The sequence below is a fragment of the Aquarana catesbeiana genome, linkage group LG05 (genome assembly GCF_042186555.1).
Source record: "Aquarana catesbeiana isolate 2022-GZ linkage group LG05, ASM4218655v1, whole genome shotgun sequence".
In the NCBI taxonomy this organism is placed as follows: domain Eukaryota; kingdom Metazoa; phylum Chordata; class Amphibia; order Anura; family Ranidae; genus Aquarana; species Aquarana catesbeiana.
The window spans coordinates 248,095,241-248,108,192 of record NC_133328.1 but is presented as its reverse complement, the minus strand read 5'-3'; the positions used below and the strand labels follow the sequence as shown (position 1 = coordinate 248,108,192).

Here is a 12,952-nt window from a genome sequence, read left to right as displayed (position 1 = left end):
TCTCCCCTCATTGGCTAACTGACTTTGATTGACAGCAGCGGAAGCCAATGGTACCATGCTGCTGTCTCAGCCAATTAGGAGGGGAGTCCCGGAAGGCCGAGACACTCATGGACATCACAGGATACAGAAGGGGCTCAGGTAAGTATTAAGGGGGCTGCTGCACATAGAAGGTTTTTATCTTAATACTTAACCACTTGCCGACCGCCTAACAACGATATACGTCGTCAGAATGGCACCGGCAGGCAAAATCACGTACCTGGTACGTGATTGCCTTCCCGCGGGCAGGGGGTCCGATCGGACCAGAGGCGGTCGGCTTTGGTCTGGGAGCGTTCAGTGATGAGGAGGAGGCCATCCATTCGTGGCCCCCCCCTCGCGATCGCTCCCAGCCAATCAGAATCTTCCCCTGCCTCTGTATAGTACACAGAGGCAGGGGATGTGACGTCATCTCTCCTCGGCTCGGTATTTTCCGTTCCGGCGCCGAGGAGAGAAGACTGAAATGTGAGTGTAAAACACAACACATCCCAGTAGAACATGCCAGGCACACAAAACACCCCCCTTTACCCCCCGATCACCCCCCCCCCCCCCCCCGTCACACTGACACCAAGCAGTTTTTTTTTTTTTTACCTGATTACTGCATGGTGTCAGTTTGTGACAGTTAGTGTGTTAGGGCAGTGAGTGTTAGCCCCCTGTAGGTCTAGGGTACCCCCTAACCCCCCCTAATAAAGTTTTAACCCCTTGATCACCCCCCGTCGCCAGTGTCGCTAAGCGATCATTTTTCTGATCGCTGTATTAGTGTCGCTGGTGACGCTAGTTAGGGAGGTAAATATTTAGGTTCGCCGTCAGCGTTTTATAGCGACAGGGACCCCCATATACTACCGAATAAATGTTTTAAACCCTTGATTGCCCCCTGGTTAACCCTTTCACCACTGATCACCGTATAACTGTTACGGGTGACGCTGGTTAGTTCGGTTATTTTTTATAGTGTCAGGGCACCCGCCGTTTATTACCTAATAAAAGGTTTAGCCCCCTGATCGCCCGGCGGTGATATGCGTCACCCCAGGCAGCGTCAGATTAGCGCCAGTACCGCTAACACCCACGCACGCAGCATACGCCTCCCTTAGTGGTATAGTATCTGATCCGATCAGATCTATACTAGCGTCCCCAGCAGTTTAGGGTTCCCCAAAACGCAGTGTTAGCGGGATCAGCCCAGATACCTGCTAGCACCTGCGTTTTGCCCCTCCGACCAGCCCAGCCCACCCAAGTGCAATATCGATCGATTACTGTCACTTACAAAACACTAACCGCATAACTGCAGCGTTCGCAGAGTCAGGCCTGATCCTTGGGATCGCTAACAGTTTTTTTGGTAGCATTTTGGTGAACTAGCAAGCACCAGCCCCAGGCAGCGTCAGGTTAACGCCAGTACCGCTAACACCCACGCACCCACCGTACACCTCCCTTAGTGGTATAGTATCTGAACGGATCAATATCTGATCCGATCAGATCTATACTAGCGTCCCCAGCAGTTTAGGGTTCCCAAAAACGCAGTGTTAGCGGGATCAGCCCAGATACCTGCTAGCACCTGCGTTTTGCCCCTCCGTCCGGCCCAGCCCAGCCCACCCCAGTGCAGTATCAATCGATTACTGTCACTTACAAAACACTAACCGCATAACTGCAGCGTTCACAGAGTCAGGCCTGATCCCTGCGATCGCTAACAGTTTTTTTGGTAGCATTTTGGTGAACTGGCAAGCACCAGCCCGAGGCAGGGTCAGATTAGTGCCCGTACCGCTAACACCCACGCACGCACCGTGCACCTCCCTTAGTGGTATAGTATCTGAACAGATCAATATCTGATCAGATTTATACTAGCGTCCCCAGCAGTTTAGGGTTCCCAAAAACGCAGTGTTAACGAGATCAGCCCAGATACCTGCTAGCACCTGCGTTTTGCCCCTCCGCCCGGCCCAGCCCAGCCAAGTGCAGTATCGATCGATCACTGTCACTTATAAAACACTAAACGCATAACTGCAGCGTTCGCAGAGTCAGGTCTGATCCCTGCGATCGCTAACAGTTTTTTTGGTAGCGTTTTGGTGAACTGGCAAGCACCAGCGGCCTAGTACACCCCGGTCGTAGTCAAACCAGCACTGCAGTAACACTTGGTGACGTGGCGAGCCCCATAAGTGCAGTTCAAGCTAGTGAGGTGGCAAGCACAAGTAGTGTCCCGCTGACACCAAGAAGACAAACAGGCCCGTCGTGCCCATAGTGCCCTTCCTGCTGCATTCGCCAATCCTAATTGGGAACCCACCACTTCTGCAGCACCCGTACTTCCCCCATTCACATCCCCAACCAAATGCAGTCGGCTGCATGAGAGGCATTTTTATGTCCTCCCGAGTACTCCTACCCAACGAACCCCCCAAAAAGATGTCGTGTCTGCAGCAAGCGCGGATATAGGCGTGACACCCGCTATTATTGTCCCTCCTGTCCTGACAATCCTGGTCTTTGCATTGGTGAATGTTTTGAACGCTACCATACACTAGTTGAGTATTAGCGTAGGGTACAGCATTGCACAGACTAGGACACACTTTCACAGGGTCTCCCAAGATGCCATCGCATTTTGAGAGACCCAAACCTGGAACCGGTTACAGTTATAAAAGTTAGTTACAAAAAAAAAAAAAAAAAAGTGTAAAAAAAAAAATAAATAAAAAAAACACACAAACAAAAATATAAAATAAAAAAAAAAGTTGTTCTATTGTTCTCTCTCTCCATTCTCTCTCTATTGTTCTGCTCTTTTTTACTGTATTCTATTCTGCAATTTTTTATTGTTATTATGTTTTATCATGTTTGCTTTTTAGGTATGCAATTTTTTATACTTTACCGTTTACTGTGTTTTATTGTTAACCATTTTTTTGTCTTCAGGTACGCCATTCACGACTGAGTGGTTATACCAGAATGATGCCTGCAGGTTTAGGTATCATCTTGGTATCATTCTTTTCAGCCAGCGGTAGACTTTCATGTAAAAGCAATCCTAGCGGCTAATTAGCCTCTAGACTGCTATTACAAACAGTGGGAGGGAATGCCCCCCCTCCCTCAGCGTCTTCCATGTTTTTCTCTGGCTCTCCTGTCTCAACAGGGAACCTGAGAATGCAGCCGGTGATTCAGCCAGCTGACCATAGAGCTGATCAGAGACCAGAGTGGCTCCAAACATCTCTATGGCCTAAGAAACCGGAAGCTATGAGCATTTTATGACTTAGATTTCGCCAGATGTAAACAGAGCCATTGGGAAATTGGGGAAGCATTTTATCACACCGATCTTGGTGTGGTCAGATGCTTTGAGGGCAGAGGAGAAATCTAGGGTCTAATAGACCCCATTTTTTTAAAAAAAAGAGTACCTGTCACTACCTATTGCTATCATAGGGGATATTTACATTCCCTTAGATAACAATAAAAATGATTAAAAAAAAAAAAAAAAAAAAATGAAAGGAACAGTTTAAAAATAAGATAAAAAAAACAAAAAAAAAAAAACAACCCTGTCCCCCCCTGCTCGCGCGTCAAATGTAAACTGCAATTGCACCATGCATGTGAGGTATCACCGCAAAGGTCAAATCGAGGGCAGTAATTTTAGCAGTAGACCTCCTCTGTAAATCTAAAGTGGTAACCTGTAAAGGCTTTTAAAAATGTATTTATTTTGTTGCCACTGCACGTTTGTGCGCAATTTTAAAGCATGTCATGTTTGGTATCCATGTACTCGGCCTAAGATCATCTTTTTTATTTCATCAAACATTTGGGCAATATAGTGTGTTTTAGTGCATTAAAATTTTTAAAAAAGTGTGTTTTTTCCCCAAAAAATGCATTTGAAAAATCGCTGCGCAAATACTGTGTGAAAAAAAAAATGAAACACCCATCATTTTAATCTGTAGGGCATTTGCTTTAAAAAAATATATAATGTTTGGGGGTTCAAAGTAATTTTCTTGCAAAAAAAAATAATTTTTTCATGTAAACAAAAAGTGTCAGAAAGGGCTTTGTCTTCAAGTGGTTAGAAGAGTGGGTGATGTGTGACATAAGCTTCTAAATGTTGTGCATAAAATGCCAGGACAGTTCAAAACCCCCCCAAATGACCCCATTTTGGAAAGTAGACACCCCAAGCTATTTGCTGAGAGGCATGTCGAGTCAATGGAATATTTTATATTATGACACAAGTTGCCGGAAAGAGACACATTTTTTTTTTTTTTTTTTTGCACAAAGTTGTCACTAAATGATATATTGCTCAAACATGCCATGGGAATATGTGAAATTACACCCCAAAATACATTCTGTTGCTTCTCCTGAGTATGGGGATACCACATGTGTGAAACTTTTTTGGAGCCTAGCCTCGTACAGGATCCCGAAAACCAAGCACCGCCTTCAGGCTTTCTAAGGGCGTAAATTTTTGATTTCACTCTTCACTGCCTATCACAGTTTCGGAAGCCATGGAATGCCCAGGTGGCACAAAACCCCCCCAAATGACCCCATTTTGGAAAGTAGACATTCCAAGCTATTTAAATATATCAACGGATCCGCGCTCGTGGACTGACTCACACCTGCAGCCCCCCTAGATAGGAAGGGAACACCTAAGTGATCCCCCAAAAAATATAAATCAAAGGATAGGGAGTGGCGCTGTGTTAAGAGTGTAAATAAAAATTAACGAGAAATAAAAGTGTGTAAATAAAAGTGTAAAGATAAAAACGTGTGAAATTCTTTGGTATGATCCAAAAAAATACTTCCAATAAACTTTTTTTATATATATATACCCTTGTGTTAGTGCAAAAACACCTTGATCCGCTGGAAATTAATATTATATGTGCAAAGAATCGCAAATATCAGGCAACATCTCTAAATACCATAAATACATGAATAAATATAAAGTGATGAAGTGCCAAAAACAATAAATGTCCAGAAACAATAATTGTCCACCAATAATGTGTAAATGTGCAATGATTATAAGCAATAAAAATTCATTGATAATGTGTCCAAATCGCAGCTAAAAAAAAAAAATCGCAAAACCATATGTTGTTTGGTAAGAGAAAAAAATTCATAATCAACAATGTATAAACGTGCAATAATCATTAATAATGTGTCCAAATCGCAGCTAAAAATCGCAAAACCATATGTTGTTTGGTGTAAGAAAAGTTCATAACAATTGTGCAAAAAAATCTTCTCAAATGATAAAGTGCCGTGCTGTGACAACCAGTGGTCCCCCCAATGTGGTTGCACTCACCAGAGCGCTCCACCCCTGCAGGGGTACGAGCGTGTAATGCTGGTCCTCTCACTCCAGTCCAAAAGATATCAGTTTCCTTCCACGCATCCCATTCTTAAACCGCAGCTGTATACACTGAGAGGTGGGGACTTCCTTTCCCTTGGTATTAGAAGACCCCACTCGATATCCGTGCGACAAAGTACCCCGAATTAGTGGGTCCTACTCTAATAATAGAATGGAAGATCCTTTGTCTCAACCATGGGAGCTGAACTCCCACATAGAGGAGTTCAGCTCCCATGGTTGAGACAAAGGATCTTCCTTAATCATTGCACATTTACACATTATTGGTGGACAATTATTGTTTCTGGACATTTATTGTTTTTGGCACTTCATCACTTTATATTTATTCATGTATTTATGGTATTTAGAGATGTTGCCTGATATTTGCGATTCTTTGCACATATAATATTAATTTCCAGCGGATCAAGGTGTTTTTGCATTAACACAAGGGTATATATATATAAAAAAAGTTTATTGGAAGTAATTTTTTGGATCATACCAAAGAATTTCACACGTTTTATCTTTACACACTTTTATTTCTCGTTAATTTTTATTTACACTCTTAACACAGCGCCACTCCCTATCCTTTGATTTATATTCCAAGCTATTTGCTGAGAGGTATAGTGAGTATTTTGCAGACCTCACTTTTTGTCACAAAGTTTTGAAAATTTAAAAAAGAAAAAAAAATGTTTTCTTCTTGTCTTTCTTCATTTTCGAAAACAAATGAGAGCTGCAAAATACTCACCATGCCTCTCAGCAAATAGCTTGGGGTGTCTACTTTCCAAAATGGGGTGATTTGGGGGGGGGGGGGGGGGGGTTGGTTGTGCCACCTGGGCATTCCATGGCCTCCGAAACTGTGATAGGCAGTGAAGAGTGAAATCAAAAATTTACACCCTTAGAAATCCTGAAGGCGGTGATTGGTTTTCGGGGCCCCGTACGCGGCTAGGCTCCTAAAAAGTCCCACACATGTGGTACCCCCATACTCAGGAGAAGCAGCTGAATGTATTTTGGGGTGCAATTCCACATATGCCCATGGCCTGTGTGAGCAATATATCATTTAGTGACAACTTTGTGCAAAAAAAAAAAAAAATTGTCACTTTCCCGCATTTTGTGTCAAAATATAAAATATTCCATGGACTCAACATGCCTCTCAGCAAATAGCTTGGGGTGTCTACTTTCCAAAATGGGGTCATTTGGGGGGGTTTATGCCATCTGGGAATTTTATGGCCTTCAAAACTGTGATAGGTAGTGAGGAGTAAAATCAAAAATTTACGCCCTTAGAAATCCTGAAGGCAGTGATTGGTTTTCGGGGCCCCGTATGCGGCTAGGCTCCCAAAAAGTCCCACACATGTGGTATCCCCGTACTCAGGAGAAGCAGCTGAATATATTTTGGGGTGCAATTCCACATATGTCTATGGCCTGTGTGAGCAATATATCATTTAGTGACAACTTTTTGTAATTTTTTTTTTTTGGTCATTATTCAATCACTTGGGACAAAAAAAATTAATATTCAATGGGCTCAACATGCCTCTCAGCAATTTCCTTGGGGTGTCTACTTTCCAAAACGGGTCATTTGTGGGGGTTTTGTACTGCCCTGCCATTTTAGCACCTCAAGAAATGACATAGGCAGTCATAAATTAAAGGCTGTGTAAATTCCAGAAAATGGACCCTAGTTTGTAGGCGCTATAACTTTTGCGCAAACCAATAAATATACACTTATTGACATTTTTTTTTTACCAAAGACATGTGGCCGAATACATTTTGGCCTAAATGTATGACTAAAATTGAGTTTATTGGATTTTTTTTATAACAAAAAGTAGAAAATATTTTTTTTCAAAATTTTCAGTCTTTTTCCATTTATAGCACAAAAAATAAAAACGGCAGAGGTGATCAAATACCATCAAAAGAAAGCTCTATTTGTGGGAAGAAAAGGACGCAAATTTCGTTTGGGTACAGCATTGCATGACCGCACAATTAGCAGTTAAAGCGACGCAGTGCCAAATTGTAAAAAGTGCTCTGGTCATTAAGGGGGTAAATCCTTCCGGGGCTGAAGTGGTTAAAATGCAATAAGATATGAAAAAAAAAAAAAAAAAAAAACCTTCTGCCTTTACAAGCACTTTAAAGTATTGACATCTCCAGTGTGTTACTATTTGAAATAAGGTGAAATACATTACATAAAACATTGAAACTCAGTAAGAGTAGGCACTAGCAGTCAAATGGCTAGGCTGAGAAACACTAATGTTGGCTACCTAAATACAAGTAAATAGCATTGGAGTATTTTTATTGCTATGCTGTAAATGAAAATGCAACAAGTCAGTATCAAACATGACTATAAGTATAATGTGGATGAAATACCAATACAAATAACGAGGAAACTATGTAAAGAAACACTTAACCTGGATAAGAGGGAAATAAGGGTATAGTTATTGATATGATCCATTAAAAAATTGCAAAAACAAAAAAACAGAATTTGTTTTACTGCTAGTGTTTTTATTTATTTATTTTTGCTTCTACACTGTGATGAACGCACACATGTATAGTATGTACATTTATACATAAACATAAATAATCTACTTTCTTACCTTTCGAATCTTGACTCCACATCAAAGTTGTCAACATTTAGAACTAAGTCAACATTATTTTCAGCACTAATACTAGTCCTTGTTGTTGTATATACACTTAACTGGAATAGGAAAAAAATAAATAAATCAATAATGTTTTAAAAATAAAAATGAAATTTAAAATTGGCTACTATATCAAAATAAATGTCTAGGTGCCGTGGTTTAAAATGAGTGCTAAAATCCCATTCACAACTGTTTCGTAAGACGGAATAAAGACACTGGTCCATCCAGTTCAACACGTACAGTGGCAAAATTATTTGATGCCCTGCATATTTTGCAAGTTTGCCCACTTACAAAGAAATGAAGGGTCTATAATTGTTATCATAAGTGTATTTAAAATGATAGAGACAGAATATCAACCAAAAATCCAGAAAAAAACAAATGGTACAAATGTTATAAATGGAGTTGCAGTTCAAGGAGTAAAATAAGCATTTGATCCCCTAGCAACCAACAATAATTCTGGCTCACGCAGACTGGCTATAGTATGTGCTCATGTGGTACACAGATTATTAATTATTTTCGCTACTGTATGTATGCGTGTAGGGCTGCAAGCTTAATCGATATTAATCGATAATAATGGATAATGAAAATCGCTGTCAGCGATTTTCATTATCGATTAGTTGGTCCGCACCTTCCTCCCTGTCCGTCCGTTAAATAAATCCTCCTCCTGTGTACAAGGCGCTGCCGTATGTTATGAGGCACGTCCGCGCCTCTCTTCCTCGCTTATTCTCTGACGTCAGCTCCGCCCGCTGCTGCCTCGAGGGAACAGAGAGGCGAGAAGCAGCTGTGAGGGGAGCCGAGCTGGCGAGCTGCACCTGACTGTGAAAGGTAGTGGCTAATATAACAGTAAAATAAAAAACCATACACAGTACATGAATTTTTATGACAAGTGCCCCATCCTAACACTCCTAAGTATTCCCAGGGGGGGGTTGCCCCATCATTGGTGTTCCGGGGGGTGGGTGAAATAGTAGTGCTCCATCATTGGTTTTCCTGGGGGGGGGGGGGTAATCGTGCCCCACTGGTGTTCCTGGGAGGAGGAGGGGAATAGTGCCCCATCATTGGTGTTCCTGTGAGGAATAGTGCCCCATCATTGGTGTTCCCAGGAGGAATAGCGCCCCGTCATTGGTGTTCCCAGGAGGAATAATGCCCCATCATTGGTGTTCCCGGGAGGAATAATTCCCCATCATTCGTGTTCCTGGGAGGAAATAGTACCCCATCATTGGTGTTCCCAGGAGGACTAGTGCCCCATAATTGGTGTTTTATTCTGCAGTTTGAGTGTAACACTCAGTTTTTTTCACTATTACTTTTAAATAAACGGAAAAATGGCATATTACGTTTTTTTATGATTTTATCCGATTAATCAAAAAAAATAGTTAGTTGCAGCCCTATATGCGTGTTTAATTCACTACCATTTTTAATATCCCTGTTCATTGTCAATTTGGCAGCTCATTAAATTTGAATAGGCTGAAAAGCACACCAGACAGCAACAAAAGTAGTGCATGCTAGAGCTGCACGATTATGGCTAAAATGAGAATCACGATTTTTTTTTTTTGCATAGAATAAAAATAGCATTTCTCTCTCGATTCTCGCAGCATAACATCATCTTTCACATTATGCAGAAAAAATTGGGCTAACTTTACTGTTTAGTTTTTTTTTAATTAAAGTGTATTTTTTCCCCAAAAAAATTGCGTTTGAAAGACTGCTGAGCAAATACAACGTGATATAAAATATTGCAACAACCACCATTTTATTCTCTAGGGTCTCTGCTAAAAAAAAATATATATATATATATATATATATATATATATATATATATATATATATAATGTTTGGGTAATCTAAGTAATTTCCTAGCAAAAAAATACTGATTTTAACTTGTAAGTAACAAGTGTCAAAAAAAGGTTTAGTCTTTAAGTGGTTAAACTGCCCTCATTTACAGACTGAAGATCATTCCTTCAATCTAAAAGAACTATATGTTAAAATGTTTCTCTTTAGCATGTTGTGAGAAACTTGGCAGGCTGCTGTTTCTTTTCTTGACAGCTGTGGGCTTGAACAGAGAACCCTCTGCACTGAATTGAGTACATGCTTTTTTAAGATTGAGAGGGGAGTAGAATCGAATTCTTTAATGGTTAATCATGCAGCTCTAGTGCATGTTCTACTTTTAAAAAAAGTGCCGCACCAGGTACTGCGGTACCATGCAATCTGGAGTCTGCATTTGGGGTGCAGCAGATCTCAAAGGAAGTGCATTTTTAACGCAGTGTCTCTGCTCTATGGGCAGCCAGATGTAAATGAACTGGCTGTTTTTTTTACACCCGACTGCCCTCTGATCGGATCTGGCTGGCCAGAGGGGAACAGATTTCCTTCCGTTTTTATTTGCTGGATCGGACTCGGAGGTAGGTGGGTGTAAAAACGGACACATGAGCCCCTTTATATCTGGCATTTCCTAGAGGAGAATGAAGGGTCCGATCAAGTCCAGCTGAAAAACGGACAGCCTGACACGATCTGACCTCATGTGAAAGGGGGCCTAATGGCCCGTACACACGATCCGAATATCGTACGACCGTTCTCACTTAATAGTCGCAAGTAGAAATTGAATAGCTAAATAAATTCACGAAAATTATCGTACGACAGACAAAAAAAAAAAAAAAACGGAAGTGATGTCATGTGTTGTAATGTATTTGTATTGTATTTTCAGACGACAACTATACTGACTAAACGAAAATCGTACGATCTGGAATCGTACGAGGAAATTCTTCGGGTATGTCCGATCGAATAAAATCGGATGAACGGTCGTATTCGGCTGTCGAAAGCAGTGTACACGCGATCCGAATATCGTACGATCCTTCCTTGGACGACTGTTTTCGTACGATATTCGGATCATGTGTACGGGCCATAAGTCCTGGCTCACACAGGAAAACTCAGTTCACCTGTAAAGAGGTCCATGTTTACCCGCCTGGAAGGCTCAGGCGATCCATGCAGCCAGCCTGTTCAAATCAATGATAGGTGGACAGATCTTTACACACACCCATGAGTGTACATCCGTGCGGAACCAATGCCCAGCTCCGAACACAATCTGTCTGCATTGATCCTGCATGGATGTGCACTCTGCATTGCGCGCCAAGATACATGGAGATCTGTGCAGACGTCTGCTTGTCAGTGATTTGAACAGACTGGCTGCATGGATCATCTGTGCCTGCTGGATGGGCAAACACAGACCTCTGCACAGGTGTTCTGATCAGTGTGCCTGTGTGAATGAGGCCTAAAAATTTAATTTATTTTCTCCACAATTCTTAGAGATGCAGAACTCAAGGATAATTTGTTCAGAATAGTGGTTTTACTGCTTGTATAGAATAGGTAAAATATTTAGTGCACATCATCATTAAAATTGGAAAAGAAATAGTTATCATAAATATAAACACATTTTATTATATATATATATATATATATATATATATATATATATATATATATCCCCCCAAAATATTTTGTCTGAGACTTACTTGCAATTTTGGCCTCTTTGAGAGGTATGGTTTAATGCAATTATCACTGTGGCTTTCACAGGGCTTAGTGTAGACAATGCCATACATCACCCAGCAGGTATGAACCACATATACAATAAACACCCCAACCACCAGGGTGGTGAAGGAGCTCCGGTTCAGCATCGTAGATGGAATAGAAAGTAGCAGGTAAACAAGCTGGAAGCCAAAACTAATCGAGAATGCATAGACCTGGAAAACAGATATGTTCAGAGTTAATACCAGAGCCAGAACACACAAACTATTATAGAAATACACTATTATACAAATATTGCAAAAACGATCTTCTGAACTGCACAGCATATCAACATATAATTATTAGTTGTACACCATTATTGGTATTTTCTCTCACAACTACATTCATAGAAATGGGTACATGCACTAAAACATCCAAGTGTTTAAGTCTTTGCATTACCTATGCCGCGATCACTCTTGGTGGATGAGTCAACTCAAACTCCTGAGAAATTGCAACCCAAATGCCTAGTATATAATCCCAATCAGTGCAGTGTGACAGTTCCCTGAAAACCCATTCTGTTCAGAACACCCTTACAAATCCAGTGAATAGTGGCAATTGGAAAGTACTCCCATGGGAATGTAGCCTAAATTCCTTTTTTTCTCTAACTGATGTGTTATTCAGCATCTCTTCAATAAAATTTTGCAGCATACCATCTTCAAATGATCCATCACACACGGTCAACTTGGCGCCTTTTGCTCAATGTTGGTCAGTTCAGCAGGAAGCGGCCAAGATTCAAACCATATATGGGCAGGCTGAATGTACCCAAGTTGATCGATCAACTTGGGTACAATCAGCCTGCCGGATTTGACATACGATTATTGCCAACGGCTGTTATAGCTGCTAGCAATAATCACCATCTTCTCCTGAAACATAAATGATCCAAGGTCTGGTGTTAGTCCAACATCACCATCTTCTCCTGAGAACTGAGCGATCAAACACCGCTGATTGTTCGGTTCGGAGCACCCTGAGCAGAGAGCTGGTGACTGTCAGACACCGCTGTCTGTTCTGCCCCTCCAGCGCTCACTGGAGTGCTGGGCTTTGGAGGGGGAAGGAGCGGCCGACTCAGGGTCTCAGTGGCTCGCTGAGAGGCTGCGCCAGGTGCCGGTCCAGGCATGTGGGCAGATCCCGACAATATGGTCACGATCTTTCCCAAACGTGGACCAGCTCTGTGATGTCAGTGGGCTTCAGCCCACTGTCTGCTGAAACCGGGTCACAGGAGTGTAGAACGAACTGCACTCCTGTGATTCACAAGAGAAGTACAACCAAACAAGCTTTGGCTGTAATTCTCTTTTAAGTAATGACTTGCTATAGATTATGTACCATCTAAGGAATGTACAGTATATGTGAATTATTACACGGATGTTAGCGCCATTTAAGTTTGATTGCGCCCCACTGTAGCCATCCAATCAATCTATCCATATGTACGTTCAAATAATGTTGTTACTGACTCTGTTGATACTCCTGAAGGAGAAGTGTGAATCGCTCTCAGCCC

At 41.6% G+C, this 12,952-nt stretch overlaps 1 protein-coding gene across 1 annotated transcript in view; it reads right to left on the bottom strand.

Moving 5' to 3' along the window:
• CLPTM1L (CLPTM1 like) overlaps positions 1-12,952 on the bottom strand; it is a 232,071-nt gene that overhangs the window by 205,615 nt on the left and 13,504 nt on the right. The window contains exons 2-3 of the mRNA XM_073630688.1: positions 11,409-11,636; positions 7,870-7,970 (exon numbers count right to left, since the gene is read on the bottom strand). Coding sequence (XP_073486789.1) covers positions 7,870-7,970; positions 11,409-11,570 — 263 coding nt within the window. The 5' untranslated portion in view covers positions 11,571-11,636. The remainder of the gene's footprint in view (positions 1-7,869; positions 7,971-11,408; positions 11,637-12,952) is intronic.